General features: G+C 55.4%; 3 protein-coding genes across 12 annotated transcripts in view; 1 reads left to right on the top strand and 2 right to left on the bottom strand.

The window, feature by feature from the left end:
- TRPM4 (transient receptor potential cation channel subfamily M member 4) overlaps positions 1-9,566 on the bottom strand; it is a 53,036-nt gene extending 43,470 nt beyond the window's left edge. Inside the window, exons 1-3 of one of the 7 annotated variants that reach the window (XR_004440452.1) lie at positions 9,399-9,566; positions 9,040-9,107; positions 932-1,106 (exon numbers count right to left, since the gene is read on the bottom strand). Coding sequence is in view for 3 of the 7 variants with exons in the window: in XM_033223989.1 (XP_033079880.1) it covers positions 932-1,106; positions 9,040-9,107; positions 9,399-9,422 (267 nt within the window). In the remaining 4 variants the exon portion in view is untranslated. The remainder of the gene's footprint in view (positions 1-931; positions 1,107-9,039; positions 9,108-9,398) is intronic. The other 6 variants (XR_004440451.1, XR_004440450.1, XM_033223989.1 and 3 more) reach the window with 6 other exon arrangements.
- A 1,901-nt stretch (positions 9,567-11,467) lies between these two features.
- HRC (histidine rich calcium binding protein) lies at positions 11,468-17,163 on the top strand. Of its 2 annotated transcripts, none has more exons than XM_033223987.1 (7): positions 11,468-12,815; positions 13,100-14,603; positions 14,679-14,749; positions 15,961-16,029; positions 16,280-16,334; positions 16,801-16,837; positions 17,024-17,163. In XM_033223987.1, exons 1-7 carry the CDS (start codon positions 11,781-11,783, stop codon positions 17,058-17,060), a joined length of 2,808 nt encoding a protein of 935 aa, XP_033079878.1. In that variant the 5' UTR covers positions 11,468-11,780; the 3' UTR covers positions 17,061-17,163. The 2 variants fall into 2 exon arrangements, with proteins under 2 accessions (XP_033079878.1, XP_033079879.1); XM_033223988.1 differs by having other exon boundaries at positions 11,468-12,847; positions 12,991-14,603.
- Positions 17,164-17,317: 154 nt separating this feature from the next.
- PPFIA3 (PTPRF interacting protein alpha 3) overlaps positions 17,318-24,467 on the bottom strand; it is a 32,036-nt gene continuing 24,886 nt past the window's right edge. The window contains exons 22-31 of one of the 3 annotated variants that reach the window (XM_033223979.1): positions 23,982-23,992; positions 22,330-22,392; positions 22,143-22,169; positions 20,084-20,259; positions 19,579-19,676; positions 19,175-19,350; positions 19,018-19,086; positions 18,615-18,786; positions 18,193-18,264; positions 17,318-18,108 (exon numbers count right to left, since the gene is read on the bottom strand). In XM_033223979.1, the coding sequence (XP_033079870.1) occupies positions 18,206-18,264; positions 18,615-18,786; positions 19,018-19,086; positions 19,175-19,350; positions 19,579-19,676; positions 20,084-20,259; positions 22,143-22,169; positions 22,330-22,392; positions 23,982-23,992 (851 nt within the window). In that variant the 3' untranslated portion in view covers positions 17,318-18,108; positions 18,193-18,205. The remainder of the gene's footprint in view (positions 18,109-18,192; positions 18,265-18,614; positions 18,787-19,017; positions 19,087-19,174; positions 19,351-19,578; positions 19,677-20,083; positions 20,260-22,142; positions 22,170-22,329; positions 22,393-23,981; positions 23,993-24,467) is intronic. The other 2 variants (XR_004440448.1, XR_004440449.1) reach the window with 2 other exon arrangements.

Genomic DNA, 24,467 nt, shown 5'->3' with positions numbered 1-24,467 from the left:
GAGACAGAGACCCAGAGAGATGGGGACAGAGACCCAGAGAGAGAAAGAGACAGACTCAAGAGAGAGAAAGAGACAGAGACTCAAGAGAGAGAGGGACAGAGACCCAGAGAGATGGGGACAGAGACCCAGAGAGAGAAAGAGACAGAGACCCAGAGAGAGAAAGAGACAGAGACTCAAGAGAGAGAAGGACAGAGACCCAGAGAGAGAGAGACAGAGACCCAGAGAGATGTGGACAGAGACCCAGAGAGATGGGGACAGAAACCCAGAGAGACAGGACAGAGACCCAGAGAGACAAGGATAGAGACCCGAGAGAGAGGGAGACAGAGACCCAGAGAGATGGGGAGAGAGACCCAGAGAGATGGGGAGAGAGACCCAGAGAGATGGGGAGAGAGACCCAGAGAGAGAGGGAGACAGAAACCCAGATGAGGGGGACAGAGACCCAGAAAGAGAGAGAGACAGAGACTCAAGAGAGAAAGGGACAGAGACCCAGAGACAGAGAGACAGAGATCCAGAGGGAGGGGGACAGAGACACACAGAGAGAGAGACAGAGACCCAGAGACAGAGGGGGACAGAGACCCAGAGACAGAGGGGGACAGAGACCCAGACAGAGAGGGAGACAGAGATCCAGAGAGAGGGGGACAGAGACACACACACACAGAGAGATAGAAACCAGAGACAGAGGGAGACAGAGACCCAGAGAGAGAGGGGGATAGAGATCCAGAGAGAGGGACACAGAGACAGAGGGAGACAGAGACACAGAGAGAAGGAGACCACCTCAGAGAGAAGACAGGTGGGGCGGAGGGGACACACAGAGCAAAGACAAGGATGGGCGGAGAGGACCAGCGTTCAGCGTGGGCGTCCCGGCTCCACTGTGGAGCCCCGAGCATGCAGCCCCTGGTGCCCGGGCCCTGCCCACACAGGCCCGCCTCACGTTGCTGTGCTTGCGGCCGGCCCCAGTGAAGTCCAGCTCTCCGTAGGCATCGGTGGGCTTCTCCGTGGTGTGTGCATCGCTGTCCCACACGGTCACCACGGCCGCCCCGAAGGCATCCTCCATGGCCACTGCAGGGTGGGCGGTCCGGGGGCGCCCACACTGGCACAAGGTCCCTCTGGGGGTGCGAGGGCGGAGCGTGAACCCAGGGCTGCCCCCCGACCCCAGCATCCGGTCGGTGTGTTCATGCTTCTGTGGAGGGGCTGTTGACACTGACCCCGCACCCGCAGAGGCAGGCAGAGTCCACGCTACCCCTGGCCCTGGCTCTGATCACCTCAGGGAGAGACTGGAGCCGAGGACAGTCCCCCTTCCCCATGGGAAGGAAGCCAGTGAGTCCAGAAAGCCTGAGCAGGAAGAGGTGGGTCACCGTCACCTGCGGAGCCTCAAGTGCAAAGGCAGAGGGCCACTGGGGGTATCCTCGCTGTGCCCCCATCCAAACACAAGATGTTCACCATGAGAAAGGACATCCAGAGGGTAACTTAGGGACAGCCCACGTGCTAGAGGCTGACGCGGCTGTGTGACTTTGGGCGAGCGGCTTCACCTCTCTGAGCCTAAATTTCCTCCTCTAATGAAAAGACAATAATAGCGCAGCCTACTCCACGGAGCTATGAGGAGCCAGGGAAAGAACGCAGTGTTTCCTGAAATGAGGCTCGCATACCAGTCCCAGCCAGAGGCAACGCGACACGAACTTCACACGGAGCTTAAAATAACCTTGAATAACGCAGTGAGAAAGTCATTCCTTTTTCAGTTCTCCTGACGACTGTCAAGGAGAGAGGCTCAGCTGGGTGCTGGAATATTTTTGAATGCCTAACCCTTTGCTACTCTTTTGAACGAGAAAAGCAGGCCTCGGACTCAAAAAGTGGAGCTGGCAACAGCCACCTAGCAAGTAGGGAAACACCTTTGTTTGCTTTTCATTGTATTTGTCTTCTGTGTGGCTTGCTTATTCCTCTCTGTGCCAAATGGAACAGGTTTTCCATTTATGGTGATCACATATAAAACTTTCCCCCACCTAAAAAAATGCACAAGTCTCTCTTGCTATCTGAAGGTGATTGGCACCAGAGTAAGTAACAGGTTTGGAGAATGAGAATTTCATTTGAAAATGTAGGGTCGGGTGCTATGGCTCATGCCTGTAATCCTAGTACTTTGGGAGGCTGAGGCCAGAGGATCGCCTGAACCCAGGAGTTCGAGACCAGCTGTGCAATATAGTGAGACCACCCTATCTCTAAAAAAAAAAAAAAAAAAAAAAAATTAGCCAGGTGTGGCAGTACGTGCTTAGGAGGCTGAGGCAGCAGGATCACTTCAGCCTGGGAGATCAAGGCTGCAGTAATGCAGAAAGCTGTGACCACACCACTGCACTCCAATCTGGGTAACAGAGTGAGACCCTGTCTCAAAAAGAAAAGAAAAGAAAAGAAAAAAGCAAGCAAGCAAGAAAGAAAGAGGCCGGGCACAGTGGCTCATGCCTGTAATCCCAGCACTTTGGGAGGCTGAGGTGGGTGGATCACCTGAGGTCAGGAGTTCAAGACTAGACTGGCCAACATGGTGAAACACCATCTCTACTAAAAAAAAATACAAAAATTAGCTGGGCACGGTGGCGGGTGCCTGTAATCCCAGCTACTCAGAAGGCTGAGGCAGGAGAATCGGTTGAACCCAGGAGGCAGAAGCTGCAGTGAGCCATCACAGCATTGCTCTCCAGCCTGGGTGACAAGAGCGAAACTCCATCTCAAAAAAAAAAATAAAATAAAATAAGGAAAGAAAGGAGGGAAGGAGGGAGAGAGTCAGAGAGGAAGGAAAGGAAGGGAGGGAGGGAGGGAAGGAGGAAAGAAAAGAAAGAAGAAAAGAAGAAAGGAAAGGAAGAGAAGAAAGAGAAAAATGTATCTAAATTATTTTGTTCCAGATTCCAGAAGGAGTTCAGATATCAGGGGAGACCCGTATTTACACAAACCTAGTGAGCAGATTTAATAGCAATTTTACAGAAGGGATAGCGGAGATGCTACAAGGATTTGGCAAAGCCGTAAAAACACTAAAAGAACAGCTAACTGATCCACACATGGGATGAACCAAACATGCTTAGGCCAGGTCCTGGCACAGTGAGAACTACTCACTGTGTCCTCTTCCTTCCTGAGTCTACCTCCAGGGCCCTGGCATGCCTCAGTTTACCCACTTTGTCCGTTCACCCATTTCAGCTCCATCCTTGAAGTCCCTAGTTCCCCTGCAGCTACTTCCCGGGAAGTTTGCTCTTCGGAGCAAAACTTCTAGGACGCTGGGCACAATCCCAGCACTTTGGGAGGTCAAGGCAGAAGGATTGCTTGAGCCCAGGAGTTTGAGAACACCTGGGCAATAGAGCGAGACCCCATCCCTACAAAAAAAAATTTAAAAATTAGCCAGGTGTGGTGGTGCATGGCTGTGGTTCCAGCTACTTAGGGGGCTGTAGCAGGAGGAACACTTGAGCTCAGGAGTTCAAGGCTGCAATAAGCCATGATCATACCACTGCAGCCCAGCCTGGGCGACAGAGCAAGACCATGTCACTAAAAACAAGAAATAAGGCTGGACGCGGTGGCTCGTGCTAATCCTAGCACTTTGGGAGGCCAAGGAGGGCAAATCACAAGATCAGGAGTCTGAGACCAGCCTGGCCAACATAGTGAAACCCCGTCTCTACTAAAAATACAAAAATTAGCTGGGCATGGTGGTGCACACCTATAGACCCAGCTACTCAGGAGGCTGAGGTAGGAGAATCACTTGAACCCGGGAGGCAGAGGTTGTGGTGAGCAGAGGTTGTGCCACTGCACTCCAGCCTGGGCAACAGAGCGAGACTCTGCCTCAAAAAAATAATAATAATAATAAAATAAAAGGTCTTCAAGGAATAGTCCAGAGCCTGTGCTGTCCAATATGATGGCTGCATGGGGTTCTTTACAGCCATGGAGCTCTTTCTGCTCTAATAAGTTAAAATTAAATCAAATAAAAAATTCAGGCCAGGTGCAGTGGTTCATGCCTGTAATCCCAGCACTTTGGGAGGCCAAGGAGGGTGGATCACCTGAGGTCAGGAGTTTGAGACCAGCCTGGCCAACACGGTGAAACCCTGTCTCTACTAAAATACAAAAAATCAGCTTGGCATGGTGGTGGGAGCCTGTAGTCCCAGCTACTCGGGAGGCTGAGGCAGGAGAATGGTGTGAACCCGGGAGGTGGAGGTTGCAGTGAGCCAAGATCGCGCCACTGCACTCCAGCCTGGGCGACAAAGCGAGACTCCATCTCAAACAAACAAACCAAAAAATCAGTTCTTCAGGAACAATGGCCATATTCCAAGTGCCCAGTAGCTCCCTGTGGCCAGGACTGCTGTACTGGATGTGGATATAGAACGTTTCCAAAATCGTGGAAAATTCTGATGTTCAGTGCTAGGAGCCATTCCTTCTGCATACCTTGCCTCCTGCCCTCTTTCCTCGGTGGAGCCACAGAAACTGAAATAAATTCTTTTTTTTTTTTTTTGAGATGGAGTCTCACTCTGTCTCCCAGGCTAGAATGCAGTGGTACGATCTCGGCTCACTGCAATCTCTGCCACCTGGGCTCAAGTGATTCTCGTGCCTCAGCCTCCTGAGCAGCTGGGATTACAGGCATGTGCCACAGTGCCTGGCTAGTTTTTGTATTTTTAGTGGAGATGGGGTCTTACCACATTGGCCAGGCTGGTCTCCAACTCCTGACCTCAAGTGATCAGCCCACCTTGGCCTCCCAAAGTAGTGCGATTATAGCCGTGAGCCACCGTGCCTGGCCTGAAATTGTTCTTGATTAAAATCATCAATTACCTGCCTGGCTCCATATACAATGGCCCTTATTCAGGTTTCATCTGACTGTATCAAAAGTGGCCCTGGCCACAGCTGAAAGGCTCTCATTCTGGAAAACCTTTTCCTTGGCAGGATATGCCTGCCCCTCTGGCCTTCCTCCCAGCCCCGGCTGCTTCGTGCCTGCCTTGTTTGTGGCTTTTTCTTCCTTTTCACTTCCCTTTAGTGTAGATGTTCCCAGTGCAAGCCTTCCCTACATGGTTCTCAAACTCGATGCATGCAGAGGCCAGGCAAGTAACTCAACAGAAAGAAGTAGCCAGGGCCAGGCACGGTGGCTCATGCCTGTAATCCCAGCACGTTGGGAGGCCCAGGTGGGTGGATCACTTGAAGTCAGGAGTTCGAGATCAGCCTGGTCAACATGGTGAAACTTATCTCTATTAAAACTACAAAAATTAGCCAGGCATGGTGGTGGGCGCCTGTAATCTCAGTTACCTGGGAGGCTGAGGCAGGAAAATCACTTGAACCCAGGAGGTGGAGGTTGCAGTGAGCCGAGATCGCACCACTGCACTCCAGCCTGTGCGACAGAGGGAGACTCGGTCTCAAAAAAAAAAAAAAAAAAAAAAGAGGTAGCTGGGTATGGTGGGTCTCGCCTGTAATTCCAGCACTTTGGCGGGCGGGATGAGGTGGGAGGATCACTTGAGTCCAGAAGTTTGATACCAGCCTGGTCTCTACAAAAACAATTTTTTAAATTAGCCAGGCATGCTGGTGCAAGCCTGTGGTCCCAGCTACTCAGGAGGCTCATGTGGGAGGATCGCTTGAGCCCAGCAGGTCAAGGCTGCAGTGAACCATGGATCGTGCCAATCCAGCATGGACAACAGAGCGAGACCCTGTCTCAAAAAAAAAAAAAAAAAGAGAGAGACAGAAGACAGATGTTTTTAAATGCTATTCTAAACACACACACACACACACACACACACACACAACTGGCTATAGAATTGCCAGTTTGCAACTCCCCTGACTTTACACGTTGTTTTCCCTGTGACATCTTACCTACTTCCAGTCTCAATTACCATCTACATCTTGGACCTCTCAGATCCTGGACATTAGTCCAGACCTTTCCCAAGTCTCAGTCACCACATGCCCCTGGCTCCCCCAGGCCGCTCATATGCAGAGTCCCACATCGCACTTAGCGGCATTTCCCAAACCTGCTCGCCCTCCTGAGCTCCATCTCGGGGACAGCCCCACTGTGTCCCAGTCAGCAGACCATATGTCCAGTAGCCATCCACCGATGGGGTCACCCCTTCTCTCCCCCTGTTCATCAGTCCCCAAGCTTTGCCTTCCTGCTCCCCGAGTCTTTGCCCCATCCCCTCCTCTCTGTGTCCCAAAAGCCCTGACCTGGATCAGGCCACTACGCCTCCCACTCAGACCCTCTATCCAGACTCCTCCAGAGCTCCTTTTCATCCTCTCCCAGTCCCAGAAGGCTTTTCCACACCCAGAGCCAACCCCACCACTACGGTGATGCCCCAGCTCCCCAGGACAAGGTCCCAGCCCCTTAGGGTGGCCTCTGACACCCTGCAAGCCGTGGCCGTGCCCTCCTCTGCAGCCTCTTCTCTCTTGACAGTGCTCCCTGCATCCTGAACTTTGATTCATATTCAAGCAGCACCTTATGGTCCTCATCAAGGACTTCGCACACGCTGTTCAAATCACTTTTCTTTTTTTTTTTTTTTTTTTTGAGATGGAGTCTTGCTCTGTCACCCAGGCTGGAGTGCAGTGACATGATCTCGGCTCACTATAGCCTCCGTCTCCCAGGTTAAGCAATTCTCCTGCCTCCTGAGTAGCTGAGATTACAGGTGTGCGCCAACACACCCAGCTAATTTTTGTATTTTTAGTAGAGACGGGATTGCACCATGTTAGCCAAGCTGGTCTCAAACTCCTGACCTCAGGTGATCCACCCGCCTTGGCCTCCCAAATTGTTGGGATGACAGGTGTGAGCCACCACGCCCGGCCCCAAATCGCTTTCCATGGGCCTCTCTCCAGCCCACTTTCAAATGTCACCTCACTAGCCACTCTTCCTCCTCCAGAAACCGTTAGTGACACCCTATGTACCCTCCCAGTCTTAAGCAGACACCTCCCCCCAGCTCCCACAGAGCCCAGTGGCTCGTCCTTGGGAGCTGCAACCCCTTGCCTTACTATAATTATCCTCTGCATTTCTTCCTCCTCAGGCCAGACCAGAGTTTCCTCAATTGTCTTGACCACGCTGCCCCATCAGTAAAAAGGTTTTGAGCACTCACATCCAACAAGCGCATATCTGTTTATTTATCCACAATTGACAAGCAATACTGCACTAATATATAGTCATAACAAAATACACACTGAAGGAGGAATGTGGATACTTCCCCTACCCCAAAAACTGTCCTAAAAAACAACTAGAGGGCTGGGCGCGGAGGCTCACACCTGTAATCCCAGTACTTTGGGAAGCCAAGGCAGGTGGGTTGCCTGCGGTCAAGAGTTCAAGACCAACCTGGGCAACAGGGTGAAACCCCATCTCTACTACAATACAAAAAATTAGCTGGGTGTGGTGGTGGGCACCTGTAATCCCAGCTATTCGGGAGGCTGAGGCACGAGAACTGCTTGAACCCAGAAGGTGGATGTTGCAGTGAGCCCAGATCGCGCCACTGCACTCCAGCCTGGGTGACAGAGCCAGACTCTGTCTCAAAAAAAAAAAAAAAAAAAGGCCGAGCGCGGTGGCTCAAGCCTGTAATCCCAGCACTTTGGCAGGCCGAGACGGGTGGATCACGAGGTCAGGAGATCAAGACCATTCTGGCTAACACCGTGAAACCCCGTCTCTACTAAAAAAACAAAAAAAAAAAAAACTAGCGGGCGAGGTGGCGGGCGCCTGTAGTCCCAGCTACTCGGAGGCTGAGGCAGGAGAATGGCATAAACCCGGAAGGCGGAGCTTGCAGTGAGCTGAGATCCGGCCACTGCACTCCAGCCTGGGCGATAGAGCGAGACTCTGTCTCAAAAAAAAAAAAAAAAAAAAAAAAACTAGAACGCCTGGGCCAGGTGCGGTGGCTCACGCCTGTAATCCCAGTGCCTTGGGAGGCCGAGGTGGGCAGATTATGAGGTCAGGAGATCGAGACCATCCTGGCTAACACGGTGAAACCTCGTCTCTACAAAAATCAAAAATAAAAAAATAAAAAATAAAAAAAATATTGGCCGGATACGGTGGCTCACGCCTGTAATTCCAGCACTTTGGGAGGCCGAGGTGGGCAGATCACGAGGTCAGGAGATCAAGACCATCCTAGCTAACATGGTGAAACCCCATCTCTACTAAAATACAAAAAAATTAGCCAGGTGTGGTGGTGAGCGCCTGTACCCCCAGCCACTCGGGAGGCTGAAGCAGGAGAATGGCGTGAACCAGGGAGGCGGAGCTTGCAGTGAACCGAGATGCACCACTGCACTCCAGCCTGGGCGACAGAGTGAGACTCCGTCTCAAAAAAAGAAAGAAAGAAAGAAACTAGAAAGCCTGGATCCGCTTGAGAGGCCATCACTGAAAGGCAAGAGCTCCTCACCGACACACACACCCTATCTAGCTCAAATGGTGTCCCCGGCCACCAAGCACAGCGCCTGCCTGCGGTAATAATTGCCACCTCCCAGTGGGAGCTGCAGATGCTTGCCAGCGTTCTTGCTGAGCACTGTGCCAGGAATATCACAAGCATTAACTTGTTTAATCCTCATAATAACCCCGGGAGATCAAGCTTCTTTTCATGCTCACATGAGAAACGGGACCCAGAGGGTGAAATGATTTGCCCAAAGCCACACAGCACGTGTCCCAGGGAAATTTGAACCCTGGCAGGGCCACTGAATTAGGCTAAAGGGACCTCCTCCCTTGGGAGCGCTGAGTGAGGGTTTCTTGCATGGATGGATGAATGAATGAACGAATAAATGAATGAATGAAACAGAAATACCCAAAAGGGAAAGACAGAGGCGCAGAAAGTGACACGAAGAGACAGGCACACAGAAGAGACATCGAGGAGGAAAGCAGCAGAACCGAGCCCTGGAACGTCTACACTGACCCTGAGCGGGAGAATAGCGAACGGGGAGTGGGGAGTGTCTACATAGACCCAAACGCTCCTGGAGGGAGAGAGCCGGCAGGGAACGCCCTTGGGATGGTCCCCGAGTCCTGGAATGGGGAAGGGGCGTGGCCAGGGCGTGGCCATCCGCGGGCGGGGTCTGCGGGCTTCGGACCCTCTGGGGTCAGTCCAGGGGCGAACTCCTCACCCCGGATCTGTGGCGTCAACTATGAACGTCGTACAGGTCTTCTTCTTGAAGATCTTGGGGATCCAGCTCTGGGGACAGGAACAAGTGTAGGGGTGGAAGTGGGGTCGGGGGCACCCAGTTCTGTCCTATGGGACACAGAGCCACCCACCCTGTGCGCTCCCCACGGACACAGGAGTCCGGGCCCCCAGCGCCCTCCCACTCCCGACTCAGGAATCTCGACCCCCATGCCAGGGACCCTGGAACACGGACCCTCCCATCCCCCTCCTTCGTCTGACCCAGGAATCTGGGTGTCCAGCGCTGGAAGCCTGGAGGCGAGGTCCCCAGCTCAGCACTCCCGCAGACCCGGGTCCGGCGCTCACCTGCTCCTTCTCTGACACCACCATGCTGCCGCGGCCGCCGCAACCTCCAGCAGCCCAGGGCCCCGGCGCTCTCTCGGCCTGCTCTGATTCCAGACCCGCCCAGGGCAAACCGGATCCTCCACTTTCCAGCCCAGCCTGGGGCGGGGCGAGGTCTGCGGGGCGGGGAGTCTTGGAGACGCCAAAGCGGGAGGCGGGGAGAGGGCGGGTCCCAGGCCACGATAAGGGGACAGAGGGACAGCGACCTGGGGGGTGCAGAGGCCCGAGCCAGGGGCTGTGGGGGCCCAGAGACAGGTAGGGGAGACTCTGAGGGCAAGAGCCAGATGGGGACAGAAGGAGTTGGGGGCCAGTGGCAGAGAGGGAACAGAGACTCGGAGGATGCCAGACAGGGAGGGGACAATTTAACCCAAAAAGAGGGAGACAAAGACTTAGGGGACAGAGAATCAGAAGGTGGGGCAGCAGGGACCCAGGGACAGAGAGGGAGAGAGACCCAGGGAGAGGGGAAGAGAGAGCCAGACAGAGAGGGGGACAGAGACCCAGAGAGGGGTGTACAGAGACCCAGAGAGTGGGGGACAGAGACCCAGGGAGAGGGGAAAGAGACCCACAGAGAGAGATGGAGACAGAGACCCAGGAGAGGGGACAGAGACCCAGAGAAAGGGAGACAGAGACCCAGGGAGAGGGGAAGACAGACCCAGAGAGAGTGGGGGACAGAGACCCAGGGAGAGGGGGACAGAGACCCGGAGAGAGACGAGGACAGAGTCCCAGAGAGATAGAGGGGGATAGAGACCCAGAGAGTGGGGGACAGAGACCCAGGGAGAGGGGAGAGAGACCCACAGAGAGAGATGGAGACAGAGACCCAGGAGAGGGGACAGAGACCCAGAGAAAGGGAGACAGAGACCCAGGGAGAGGGGAAGACAGACCCAGAGAGAGTGAGGGACAGAGACCCAGGGAGAGGGGGACAGAGACCCGGAGAGAGACGAGGACAGAGTCCCAGAGAGAGAGAGGGGGATAGAGACCCAGAGAGAGGGGGACAGAGACCCAGGGAGAGGGGGACAGAGACCTGGAGAGAGGGGACAGAGACCCAGGGAGAGGGAGAGAGATACCCAGAGAGAGAGGGACAGAGACCCAGGGAGAGGGGTCAGAGACCTGGAGAGAGGGGACAGAGACCCAGGGAGAGGGGGACAGAGACCTGGAGAGAGGGGACAGAGACCCAGGGAGAGGGGGACAGATACCCAGAGAGAGAGGGGGAGAGAGGCCCAGAGGGAGAAGGGGATAGAGGCCCAGAGAGAGGGGGACTGATACCCAGAGACAGAGGGGGACGGAGACCCAGGGAAAGGTGGACAGAGACTCCAAGAGAGAGGGTGACAGAGACCCAGAGAGAGGGGGGAACTGAGACCCAGAAAGAGAGGGGAGCAGAGATCCAGAGAAAGGGGCAGAGACCCAGGGAGAAGGGGACAGAGACCCAGAGAGAGATGGGGACATATACCCAGAGAGGGGGACAGAGACTCAGAGAGAGAGAGACAGAGACCCACGGAGAGAGGAATAGAGACCCAGGGAGAGAGGGAGGGAAACCCAGAGAGAGAGGGGGACAGAGACCCAGGGAGAGGTGGAGAGACTCTGAGAGAGTGGGGGACAGGGACCCAGAAAGGTGAATGCCAGAGATGGGGAGGAGACACCTTGACTGAGGCAAGGGGCAGAGGGGGATGCAAAAACCAAAGAATTGAGCAAAGGGCAGGAACTCAGAAAGGAGGGGCCAGAGATTTAGGGGAGAGGGCACAGGGGAGAGAGAGGGACACAGACTTGGGTGGAGGACAGACACTCAGATGAGAGCGGGACGGAAGCCCAGAGTGAGAGGAAGAGGCAATGCCATGGAGGAGGGACAGGGACCCTGAAAGAGCAGATGACAGAATGGAAGAGAGAGGAGGACCTGTGAACAGGAAGGGAGACGCTAGCGGGGGCAGTCATGATCGGTGAGGAGCAGGAGATACTGAAACACAGAGACGGGCAAGGCCACTTGTCTCCTGCCAGCCCTCTGTGACGGGGACAGCTGTGGCCTCCGTAACCTGAGTCCCCCTACCCCTCCCAGCTGTATTTATAGCCCTGGCCTAGCCCAGTCCCTGCCCCCAGATCTGAGTTCCAGGGACAGGAGGTCATGGGCACGTGTGTTGGGGGCCATGTTCCTTCCCCCCCTTCCAGGGCCTCAATATTGGCATCACTCTCACCAGCGCGTGTCATTACGGCTGGAAACACCCCACAATCGAACCCCCAGTCCTTCCATGCAAGGGGTCTCTCCCCTCTGATAAGTCTCTTCTGCCTCCCCCAGGTGCCCCAGGCTCCCCCAAAAACCTGCTAAAAGTCTAGCCTTTGTCTTTGCAGCTGCCAAACATGAGCTTGTTGGTAGGTCAAAGTCAAGTCCCTTGGCCCCCATCTCCTGGCTGGGGAGAGACCCCTCACTGGTCCTCTCCCCAGCTGGGAGGAGGAGGAGGAGCAGGAGGTGGCAGGCGGGGACTGACCCAGAATAACTCAGGGCTGAGAGTAAATTTAGCCGGAGAGAGGGGAGGGGAAAGACCCTATTGGCTGGGGAATGGGGAGGGAGGGCCCCAGAGGGGGGTCAGGGGGCTCCGGAGACAGCCTCAGAGGGGTGTCCAGAGCCAGGCAGCAAGGACCAGAAGAAGGTGGACAGAGACCGAAAGGACAAAGCAAAGGAGAGACACAGAGAAAAAAAGAGACCGACCCCAAAGGGACAAAGACCCTAACATTTGTCCACCTCGCCGCAGAGGCAGCTGGAGTCAGTGCTGCCTGTCCGTCCCCATGGGCCACCATAGGCCATGGCTGCACACTTCTGTCCTCTGGGCTGGGGTGGCCAGCCTGCTCCTCCCCCCGGCCATGACCCAGCAGCTGAGAGGGGCCGGGCTGGGCTTCAGCAACTGGAACAACAACGCCGGAGTCACCGGGCTCTCCCAGGAGGCATTGGCAGAGCTTGGCCACCACCTCCACAGCCCGAGAGACCATCCAGATGAGAACGAGGATGTTTCCACAGAGAATGGGCATCATTTCTGGAGCCACCCAGACCGTGACAAGGAGGATGAAGATGTCCCCAAGGAATATGGGCACCTACTCCCAGGCCACAGGTCCCAAGACCACGAGGTTGGAGACGAGGATGTCTCAGGTGAGGAGGTCTTTGCACAGCATGGTGGGCAGACCCGTGGGCACAGAGGCCATGGGAGTGAAGACACGGAAGACTCAGCTGAGCACAGGCACCACCTCCCCAGCCACAGGAGCCACAGCCATCAAGACGAGGATGAGGACGAAGTTGTGTCCAGTGAGCATCGCCATCATATCCTCAGGCATGGACACCAAGGCCATGATGGGGAAGATGATGAAGGAGAAGAGGACGAGGAGGAGGAGGAAGAAGAGGAGGTCTCCACTGAGTATAGGCACCAGGCCCACAGGCACCGAGGCCACAGGAGTGAAGAGGATGAGGATGTCTCAGATGGACACCACCATCATGGCCCCAGCCACAGGCACCAAGGCCATGAAGATGACAATGATGATGATGATGATGTCACCACTGAGTATGGACACCAGGCCACAGGCACCGAGGCCACAGGAGTGAAGAGGATGAGGATGTCTCAGATGGACACCACCATCATGGCCCCAGCCACAGGCACCAAGGCCATGAAGATGACAATGATGATGATGATGATGTCACCACTGAGTATGGACACCAGGCCCACAGGCACCGAGGCCACGGGAGTGAAGAGGATGAGGATGTCTCAGATGGACACCATCATCATGGCCCCAGCCACAGGCACCAAGGCCACGAAGAAGATGACGACGATGATGATGATGGTGATGATGATGATGATGTCTCCACTGAGTATAGACATCAGGCTCACAGGCACCGAGGCCACGGGAGTGAAGAGGATGAAGATGTCTCAGATGGACACCATCATCGTGACCCCAGCCACAGGCACCAAGGCCACAAAAAAGATGACGATGATGATGATGTCTCCACTGAATATGGACACCAGGCCCACAGGCACCGAGGTCACAGAAAGGAAGAGGATGAGGATGTCTCAGATGAACACCACCATCACGGCCCCAGCCACAGACACCGAGGCCACAAAGAAGAAGAAGAAGAAGATGATGATGATGATGATGTCTCTACTGAGTATGGACACCAGGCCCACAGGCACCGAAGTTACAGAAAGGAAGAGGATGAGGATGTCTCAGGTGAACACCACCATCATGGCCCCAGCCACAGACACCAAGGCCACAAAGAAGAAGAAGAAGAAGATGATGATGATGATGTCTCCACTGGGTATGGACACCAGGCCCACAGGCACCAAGACCACAGAAAGGAAAAGGATGAGCCTGTCTCAGGTGAACACCACAATCATGTCCCTGACCACAGGCACCAAGGCCACAGAGACGAGGAAGAAGATGAGGATGTGTCCACTGAACATTGGCACCAGGGTCCCCAACGTGTCCACTATGGCCTTGTAGATGAGGAAGAGGAAGAAGAGGAGATCACAGTCCATTTCAGCCACCGTGTTGTAAGCCACCAACCTCAAGACCACAAGAGTGATGAAGCGGACTTCCAAGATGAGTATAAAACAGAAGTCCCTCACCATCACCACCACAGAGTCCCCAGGGAGGAAGATGAGGAGGTCTCCGCTGAGCTTGCCCACCAGGTCCCCAACCACAGGCAAAGCCACCAAGATGAAGAAACTGGCCATGGTCAAAGAGGGTCCATCAAAGAGATGAGCCATCACCCCCCAGGACACACAGTGGTCAAGGATAGAAGCCATGTGAGGGAGGATGATTCTGAGGAGGAAAAGGAGAAGGAAGAGGACCCCGGCTCCCATGAGGAAGATGATGAAAGTTCAGAGCAGGGAGAGAAAGGCACCCACCATGGCAGCCGGGACCAGGTAGATGAGGAGGATGAGGAGGAAGGTCATGGCCTCAGCCTGAATCAGGAGGAGGAAGAAAAGGAAAACAAGGAGGAGGAGGAGGAGGAAGAAGAGGAGGAGAGGAGAGAAGAGAGGGCTGAAGTTGGGGCCCCACTGAGCCGGGACCACAGCGAGGAGGAGGAGGAGGGGCTGGAGGAAGATGAGCCCCACTTCACCATCATCCCCAACCCACTGCACGGGAGAGAGGAGGCTGGAGGTGCCTCCAGTGAGGAGGAAAGCGGTGAGGACACAGGTAAGTGGCCTGGGCTGGTGTGGGTGTGGAGGAACCGTGTCAGCCTGGGTCACTGCTGCTCTTCTGTCCCCGCAGGTCCACAGGACGCTCAGGAGTACGGGAACTACCAGCCAGGGTCCCTGTGTGGCTACTGCTCCTTCTGCAATGTATGTCCCCAGCCCAGATCCACCCACCAAGGTGTCCCCAGAATCTGTCCCAGGGGCCCTGGGGTGGTGCTGTGGGAGGGCTCAGAGCAAGGTCAGGCCAGGGTCAGTTCTGAATGAAGAGATCCTTATGCAGGCATGTGAGGTGAGGACAGACTGAAGGCTGGGAGGCTGGGGAGGAGGCTGGGGCAGTGATTCAGGTAGGAGAGGACAAGACCCAAGCTGCATCTTGGGGTGTGGGGACAGAGACAGGGGTCTGTGGCAAAGAGAGTCGGGGGAAGGAGGGACAGCACAGGGGCTGATAGGCTAGGGGGAGAATAGGGAGAGAGGGGGTGGAGAGAGCACCGGAGCCCACCCTGAGTGGGGGACATGGGGTCACCATGAGATAGAAAACCAGGGGCAGGGTCGGGCATGGTGGCTCACCCCTGTAATCCCAGCACTTTGGGAGGCCAGGGCAGGCGGAACACGGGGTCAGGAGATCAAGACCATCCGGGCTAACACGGTGAAACCCCGTCTCTACTAAAAAATACAAAAAATTAGCCGGACGTGGTTGCATGCACCTGTAATCCCAGCTACTCAGGAGGCTGAGGCAGGAGAATCGCTTGAACCCGGGAGACGGAGGTTGCAGTGAGCCGAGGTTGTGCCACTACACTACAGCCTGGGCAACAGAGAGAGACTCCCTCTCAAAAAAAAAAAAAAAAAAAAAAAAAAGCCGGGCACGGTGGCTCAAGCCTGTAATCCCAGCACTTTGGGAGACCGAGACGGGCGGATCACGAGGTCAGGAGATCGAGACCATCCTGGCTAACATGGTGAAACCCCGTCTCTACTAAAAAATACAAAACACTAGCCGGGCGAGGTGGCGGGCGCCTGTAGTCCCAGCTACTCGGGAGGCTGAGGCAGGAGAATGGCGTAAAACCCGGGAGGCAGAGCTTGCAGTGAGCTGAGATCCGGCCACTGCACTCCAGCCCGGGTGACAGAGCGAGACTCCGTCTCAAAAAAAAAAAAAAAAGGGAAAGGAAGGAAGGAAGAAAGGAAACAAACCAGGGACAGTGGAGGGGAGAGAGGCTGATTTGGGGGGGCAGATACAGAGCTCAGTGTCAGAGATAAAGAGGGTAGAGTCTGGGGAAGCGTCCAGGGTGCAGGGGTGGACCAGGGGCAGGTGTCTCCCAAGTGGGGTTAGAGTTTCCGTCTAACCAGGCTCCCCTGCTCCCCAGCGATGCACTGAATGTGAGAGCTGTCACTGTGATGAGGAGAATATGGGTGAGCACTGCGACCAGTGCCAGGTGAGACCTCACCTCACACTCAAGGCTCCACTGGGCCTTAGGATGCACCGGGACCCTCTGAGGACCCCCACTCCTAAATCCTGGCCTCTGACCTAACCCCTTACCCCGATGCAACCTTGACTCCACAAGCGATCCTGACTCCAACCTTAACCTAGACCTAGCCTCTGGTCCCGGTCTGGTCCTGGCCCCATCCTAACTCCGCCCCCGGCCACGCCCCACGCTCACTCTCTCTCCCCGTCCCCACCCCCAGCACTGTCAGTTCTGCTATCTCTGCCCGCTGGTCTGCGAAACGGTCTGCACTCCAGGTGAGCATGGTCGGGGCCCTGGAAAAACCTGAAGAAGGTGTCAGGCCCAGCGTGGTGAATCCTGGTGGGGGCGGAGCCAAACCTGGGGGACTGGCCCGGAAGACTGGTGGGGCGGGGTTAAAAGGGGAGGCGCGGCCAAAGCTGTGAGCACGTGGGCCGGGACCTGGCTCGAGGAACACCAGGTGGAGCTGCTGAAGTCAAGGGACTCAAGAAATGAGTGGAGGGCTGAGGTGCAGGCCTAGAGCCTAATGGGCGAGGTCAACTCAAGTAGGAATCGAAGGGGCGGGGCTACTGGAGAACAGAATCACCCAGAACGAAAAAGGGGTCCAGTAGAAGGGATTCAGTTTGAAGAAGGAATTAGGGAAAAGGAGGTGGCGCAAGCACTAATCTCGCACGCTATACTGAGTGGCCACCTAATTTTGCTCGTGCAGTACCCCTCAAGCCTCTTTTCCCTGCTCTCCCACAGGAAGCTACGTCGACTATTTCTCCTCGTCCCTATATCAGTAAGTGTACTGGGGGAGGAGAGTGTGTAAAACCCCGTTTAGAGAAGTGGTTGTCTCGCTATGAGTTATCGGATGACTCTGGGACTCCATTTCCTCGTCCATGAAATGGGCAGGTTAATGATCTCTAAGCGTCCTGGTGTGAGCTTTGAACACCAGCTGTTTAACTTCTGGCGTCCTCCTCTCCAGAGCCCTGGCGGACATGCTGGAAACGCCGGAACCCTGACCCAGCCGCTCGACTGCGACACAGGGGTACCTCCCCTTGCCTTCCAACCCCTTTCCATGAGCCATATTTATTTCTCTGAATAAACGTGCTCCCCGAAATCTCATTGTGAGACGTGGGGTCTGGGAATCTCAGGGCAGCAGGGAATGCGAGTAGGCTCTAGGGACCTGGACCTAGACTTGAGGGATGAGGGGCCTGGACTCCTGGCTCGAGGAGGTTGAACACGCCCCCCTACCAAAAAAAAAATCAGTCAACAAAGGAGCTTTTTGAAACAGTTCTCTTTACCCGTGATCACTGAGTGACGCCTGGGGCGGGGAGGCCGACCGAGAGTCGGGGGCGAGGGCTCCCCCACTGCCCCCCTGCCCCCACGCCACGTCGCCCAGCGGCATCGTGGAAAGAGGATTCTCCCATGCAAACCCCGGAGCCAGAGGGGAAGGGGGAGCGCCATTCTGCGCCCCCTACCCCTGGGGCACGGACACGGCCACAGCACGGGGGGCGGTGAGGCCCCGGGGACACGAGACACGGGGGAGGGAGAGGGGACCCCGCCCGCAGATGACCCGGGGGACCGGCGACCGGACGCGGCGGGGCGGAGCTGAGTGGCACAGGGGGCGAGGCTTGTAGCAGCGAGTCTCCCCTCCCCTCCTTTCGGACGAAGAAGGAAGACTTGGGCCCCGCAACTGGGCAGGAAAAAGGGGAGGGGCAGCCTCTCCCCGCATGCGGCCCGGAAGGGAAGCCCCGCCCCCTTCCCGCGGGTAAAGGACACCCGTCTCCCAACAGAAACTGATCAATAAATTACAAAGTAGAGAAAAGGAAGGCGGACGTTTGGGGCGGGATTTCTTCCTGCCCGCTTCTTCCCCCTCAGTCCAGTTCATGTGGTTTGGTCCAGGCCCCGGCCCTGTGCGAGGCGGGCGCGCGCACGCCCGCTGGTCTGTACAGATGGTCCAGTCCTAGGCGCGAGCTCCCCCGCCCGCTCTCCCCGGCGAGGCCACAGTCCGGGCAGGAGAGGGAACAGCCCAGCCTCGGGAAGATTCTTCCGTCCGAGTGAGGTCACCTGCATGACGCCGGGCAGCGCGTGGAGCAGTGAATATCCACCGTGCCGCCCCGCACCCCCAAGGTCGCCCAGCACGGTCCTCACCTGGAGGCCTGCACTAGCAGGAATAGGTCCGGACCGAAACGCCGTCTGCCCGGGAACTCCCAGAAGTCTGGCCTGGAGGGAGAGCGAGCAGCGGTTCAGCCTGGAGTACCCTCCTCCCTGTTCCTCTCCAGGATTCCTCCCTTTGAACTTCCCTTCCCGATATCACAACGATCGCCCGGCTCCACATGGGTTTCCCTCCCTTCCGACTCAAACTCGCTTTGGGCGAGTTCACTCCCGCCTTGGGAAGGGGGAGTGGGATTTATCCATTCCATCCTGAGGGGGGAGTCCGGAACGTTGGAGCAGTCCATTCTTCAGGGGTGGGCGAGAAAGGACTAGGCCATTCCAGAACCTGGACTACTGAGGTGGTCCATGTCCAACCCAAGGGAAGAGAGGAGGGGATGTCGCATTTGGGAGCCCCCCACCTTCTGGCTGCAGCTTGCGGAGAGGGAGCCCCGGAGAGCCCAGGGCTCCTGCTGCAGCCGAACGAAAGTTGGGGGGCAACATCTCAGCTGAGTCGGGAGTTACGCCTCGGAGGTCCTTCTCCCGGAACATCTTCCGCCAGGATGGGGAGCGGCTGAAAGACTTGGCGCTGTCCTAGGTATAGGAGCCGGGCAGCCGGTGAGGGACTCGGGCCTCGTCTGACTCCGCCCCTTCCTTTGACTCCACCCCTCTCCGGGTCGCACCTCTCCCTTAACCCCGCCCCCTTCCTGGCCCCGCCTCCAACTGTAACTCTTTAATAAAGTCAGGCCCCGCCCCCTCAGCACCGCCTCTCGAGGAGCCGCTGGGGGCTGGGGGCAGAGCCCTCTGAGCTGCTGCCGCGCCCACCTCGTCCAGCCGCCTGTCTGTGCCTAAGGAGATAAGGTTGCTGAATTCCTTCTCCAGGAGCTGCCGGGCCTGGAAAGAGGAGGTGGAGGGGGCGGTTGGAGCGTGCAGTCTGCAAGGTGGGGACGCCTAGCATGCTCCGGGCCCAGCGGCAGCTCACCTGTGCATTCTGCGTGGGGATCTGCAGGAGCAAGGCCAGGTCGGAGTAGTCGAAGGTCTCGTCCAGGGCGAGCAGTGCCCCGTGTACCCCGCTCTCCGTGAGGTTCGTGGCAAATTCTTTCAGGCCCAGCCCGGACACCCAACCCATGACCCGCTCATTGGACCACACCATCACGTCTGGGGACGGAAAGGACCCTCAGCCGTGCCCCTCCCGTGGCCTGGAGAGTTCAGTTTAGCCCATACCTACACCTCCATTTCCTCTCTTCGGGTTACGCCCCCCACGCTGGCCCCACCCCTCGGTTATGGTGCCAATCTTCTTCTCCGGCCTCTCCCCACCCCCTCTCCTCCCCATCCAGCTCTACACCCTCCACCTGGCTCCCAAAGGGGCCCTTACACTCGACTTACCTCGGATCTGGGTCTGACTTTCTTCCCGCCTCCGCTCCAGGTCCTTCCGGTCATAGTTGAGCCGTTTGAGGCACATAATCCCATAATGTAGACTCACCCTGAGCAGCAGGAGAAGTGGAGTCACGGATGAGTCTTCCAATCCCCCTGGCTGCTGCGCCTACGGGTCCCTCCCCACTGGCTGTGCTCTTCTTGGAAAGGGTGGGGAACTGATCGGTTCTATTGACTGTTGACCGCCTCAGGAGGTGAGGCATTTTCAACAATAGGCACTTCCTATTGGCCAGCCTGGAGGGGATACAGGGTTAACTAGCCAAGCCATCTCAGGATCTGAACTTTTCCTGTGGACCATCTCATTGGTGAAAGGGGCACAGAGTGAGGATTTCCTGAGAACTCAGGCTAAAAGGGCCAAGATAAGCCTAGGAATCTCCCATGGCCAATCCCATTGGCCAAAGACTCTCTGGGGTGGGGCTTCCCTTTGGACTGTACCCATTGGCCAGGCAGCCCCCACCTGTGAAAGCTGTCCACCATCTTGAGTTGGCCCCGGAGCTCCTTCTTGTTAAGGTGATCTAACATTCGGGCATCCACCAGCGACTCCATGAAGTAGCTGCGGTATTGGGGCAGCCCCAGGCTGGGCAGCCAGTCGTTCCCCACCCACTCGTGGTTCATGTCGCCATATGCCAGGATCTGGGGCCATGGGCAGGTGAGGGAGGAATCAGACCCTCTGGCCCCTTCCCACTGTGCATGAGAGGGGTACAGTCCAACCTCCCAATCCAAGGTTTTTTCCCACCCCATAGTAGCACAATGACCAATCTCTGCTCAGGATAATGGACCAATCCAGAGCTGTCTCCTAGTTCTTCATGACAACATATACTCTTGGCTACTCAAACAGTGGTCCTGAGACCTAGAGAATCCCCATCACCTGTGGACTTCCTGGAATTGCAGAATCTCAGACCTTATTCCAGGCCTGCTGAAGTCGGTATCTGCATTTTCACAAGACCATCAGGTGATTTGAAATATACATTATATTTATTTTTTAATTTCCTTCTTTCTTTTATTTTATTTCTCTTTCTCTTTCTGACAGAGTCTGATATGTCACCTAGGCTGGAGTGCAGAGGCACGATCTCGTCTCACTGCAACCTCCCCGTCCCAGGTTCAAGCAATTCTCTTGCCTCAACCTTCGAGTAGCTGGGATTACAGATACATGCCACCACGCCAGGCTGACTTTTGCATTTTTTAGTATAAACGGGGTTTCACCATGTTGGCCAGGCTAGTCTCGAACTCCTGACCTCAAGGGATCCGCCCACCTCAGCCTCCCAAAGTGCTGGGATTACAGGCATGAGCCACCGCGCCCGGCCATATTTGTTTATTTTTTAGAGACAGGGTCTTACTATGTTGCCCAGGTTGACCTTGGCTTCTTGGGCTCAAGCAATCCTCCTGCCTCAGTATTCCAGGTAGCTGGGACTACAGGTGCGTGCCACCACAATACCCATTAAATTTGGGGAAGCACTGTTTTAACTCTGTCTCACTACAGTCCAACGTCACTACACCCCCAAGTCAGGACAATGAATTCCTTCAAGGCAGCTCTCCCACTAAGAAAGGGCCATCACTCTTGCAATGTCCTGAAAATACTTGTCTAATGTTGTATCTGGCCCAGGACAATATTCCAGATGAGCCCCAAGTCCCTCACTCCTTTCAGCATCAGCACAAAATCCACACCTCCCCCTGGCTGGAAATATGTGATCTATGACCACAGTCAAACATAATTCCTCCGTGGACAGTCAGCTCATGCCTCTTGATTTTTTTGTTTGTTTATTTGTTTGGTTTTTATGAGACGGAATCTCACTCTGTCACCCATGCTGGAGTGCAGTGGTGCAATCTCTGCTCACTGCAACCTCCACCTCCTGGGTTCAAGGGATTCTCCTGCCTCAGCCTCCCAAGTAGCTGGGATTACAGGTGCTAGCCACTGTGCCCGGCTAATTTTTGTATTTTTAGTAGACACAGGGTTTCACCATGTTGGCCAGGCTGGTCTCAAACTCCTGACCTCAGGTGATCTGCCCACCTCAGCCTCCAAAAGTGCTGGGATTACAGGCAGGAGCCACCGCGCCTGGCCACCTCTTGTTTCTTGAGAACAAAGTGTAGCTCTTCCACCCCAGTGTCTTATTCAGCCTGGCTACCTCACCACCACCACAGCCAATGCTTCCTCCTCGGCCCTGGTACACTGAGCAGTCCCTTGTAGCCCCGGCCCCCTCCACTATAGGGACACCTGCTGCTCAGCGTCTCTCCTAAGCTACAGAATTGAAGCCCCTTAGAGCCCCCACAATCCACGATGATGAAATGGTCCATGCATAAGGCTGACTATGCAACAGTCTGGGCTTCCACATCGCATCCCCTCTACCCTCCCCACCACCAAGCCATAATGGAACAGTCCAGAGCCAAGCTTGGCACAGCGCCCCCCCATGGGGATGATGGCATGTTCTGGTGAGGACAGGGGCAGGGCTCGGAGGAGGAGCATCCATGCGTCGTGCACAGCCTGTTCATGCGCTCACGCCCCGCCCCGCGTCCCCTACCTGCTCCCAGCTGATCTCCTTGGTCTCCTGACCCGTTAGTAGGAAGAGGGGAGAGAAGGGGTGAGTTAAGGGGCAGGCAGAGGAGGACGCAAGGAGCGGACTTAGGGATGGCCACAGACTCGGTCCCTGCCCCCACCCCCAAAGAGGGTTAGTGCCACCCCCAAGGCGGCCGGCAGGGGGCACTCACGGGCTTGGTCGTGGCCGTAAGTGACTCCATCTCCTCGTGTGTCATCCACACGTTTCCTGTGGACTGAGGGGCAGGGAGTGTTAATGGATGGTGGGAGAGGGCTTCGCGTCGGGGAGAGGAAGGAGGGTGTCCTCCTGAAGGCCCTGGGCCATACGTTTATGTCCCTCCTGCTTTCTGGGACAAGCAGTAACAGAGAAAAGGAATGATCCTTGTTATCGGGCACCTGCCATGTACCGGGCAATGTGACTTTGGAGTTGAACAAATTCAGGTTGGAATTGGGAGCCTGCCATGCATTTTGCTGTGTGGCCCTGTGCAAATGACGTCACCTCGCTGACCTCACACAGAGGTACAGAATGAGGATTCAAAAGTGGGGGGCAGGCCGGGCACGGTGGCTCAAGCCTGTAATCCCAGCACTTTGGGAGGCCAAGACGGGCGGATCACGAGGTCAGGAGATCGAGACCATTCTGGCTAACACGGTGAAACCCGTCTCTACTAAAAAATACAAAAAAAAACTAGCCGGGTGAGGTGGCGGGGCCTGTAGTCCAGCTACTCGGGAGGCTGAGGCAGGAGAATGGCGTAAACCCGGGAGGCGGAGCTTGTAGTGAGCTGAGATCAGGCCACTGCACTCCAGCCCGAGGGACAGAGTGAGACTCCTTCTCAAAAAAAAAAAAAAAAGTGGGGGCAGACACAGCCATGGGGCAAATGTTAGGGGGTGTGGGGGGGTTCACATTTATTGATCTTCTGCTCCCAACAACCCCACGAGTTAGGAATCCATACAAGGATAAAAACATTTATGTATCTCCTAGTGAGTGTCAGGCACCAGTCACCATCATAGTGTGTGGGATATGGCTAGGGACACAACAGACCCTTTTCATCGAACTGGGGAAGAAATAATCAACATATTTTAAGTATGTTGGGGAAATTTGAATACAGATTGAATAGTCGATGAAATTAACAACTGTAGCCAGTTGCGGTGGCTCACACCTGTAGTCCCAGCACTTTGGGAGGCTGAGGCCAGCACATCACTTTTGGAGTTTGAGATTAGCCTGGCCAACGTGGAGAAACCCCGTCTCTACTGAAAATACAAAAATTAGGATGAGAGATGGGGTTTCGCCATGTTGCCCAGGCCTGTAATCCTAGCACTTTGGGAGGCAGAGGCAGGTGGATCACCTGAGGTCAGGAGTTCAAGACCAGCCTGGCCAACACTGGTGAAACTCCATCTTTACTAAAAATACAAAAATTTGCTGGGCATAGTGGCCTGTGCCTTTAATCTCAGCTACTCAGGAAGCTGAGGCAGGAGAATCGCTTGAACCAGGGAGGTGGAGGTTGCAGTGAGCTGAGATCTCACCACCGCACTCCAGCCTGGGCAACAGAGTGAGACTCCGTCTCAAACAAAAAAAAAGGAAAAGAAAAAGAAATTAACAACAATGTGAATGCCCTTAGGTATGATAAAGAATGTGGTGTTTGCAAGGAAGAAAAAGACCCACTAGGCCGGGCACAGTGGCTCACGCCTGTAATCCCAGCACTTTGGGAGGCCGAGGCGGGCAGATCAGGAGATCGAGACCATCCTGGCTAACATGCTGAAACCCCGTCTCTACTAAAAAAATAGAAAAAATTAGCCGGGCTTGGTGGCAGGCGCCTGTAGTCCCAGCTACTCTGGAGGCTGAGGCCCAGGAGGCGGAGCTTGCAGTGAGCCGAGATCACGCCACTGCACTCCAGCCTGGGCAGCAGAACGAGACTCCGTCTCAAAAAGAGAAAAAGACCCACTAAAGTAATTTTGGAGGCTAAGCTGTTATGATGACCTCAAATGACATTCAAGTATAGGTCTCTCAGCATCCCTAACCTGAAAATCTAAAAATCCAAAATGCTCCAGAATTCTAAAATTTTTTTTTTTTTTTTTTGATGCAGTCTCTCTCTGTCACCCAGGCTGCAGTACAGTGGGACAATCACAGCCCACCGCATCCTCGATCTCCTGGGCTCATAGGATCCTCCCACCTCAGCCTCCTGAGTAGCTGGGACTACAGGTATGTGCCACCACACGCGACTAATTTTTGTATTTTTAGTAGAGACGGGGTTTCGCCATGTTGCCCAGGCTGGTCTTGAACTCCCGGGCTCAAGAGATCGGCCGCCCAAGGCCT

This window comes from Trachypithecus francoisi, unplaced genomic scaffold (assembly GCF_009764315.1).
Source record: "Trachypithecus francoisi isolate TF-2019V2 unplaced genomic scaffold, Tfra_2.0 Lachesis_group12, whole genome shotgun sequence".
NCBI lineage: Eukaryota > Metazoa > Chordata > Mammalia > Primates > Cercopithecidae > Trachypithecus > Trachypithecus francoisi.
Note: the sequence above shows the minus strand (reverse complement) of the source record. Positions and strands in the feature narration are given on the sequence as shown.

Coding starts and splice junctions, on each gene's coding strand:
- HRC (XM_033223988.1), top strand. CDS start 11,781: ATGAGCTTGTTGGTAGGTCAAAGTCAAGTCCCTTGGCCCCCATCTCCT. Junction 14,604..14,678: donor GGAAAGCGGTGAGGACACAG/GTAAGTGGCCTG, acceptor CTGTCCCCGCAG/GTCCACAGGACGCTCAGGAG. Junction 16,030..16,279: donor AGCACTGCGACCAGTGCCAG/GTGAGACCTCAC, acceptor CCCCACCCCCAG/CACTGTCAGTTCTGCTATCT.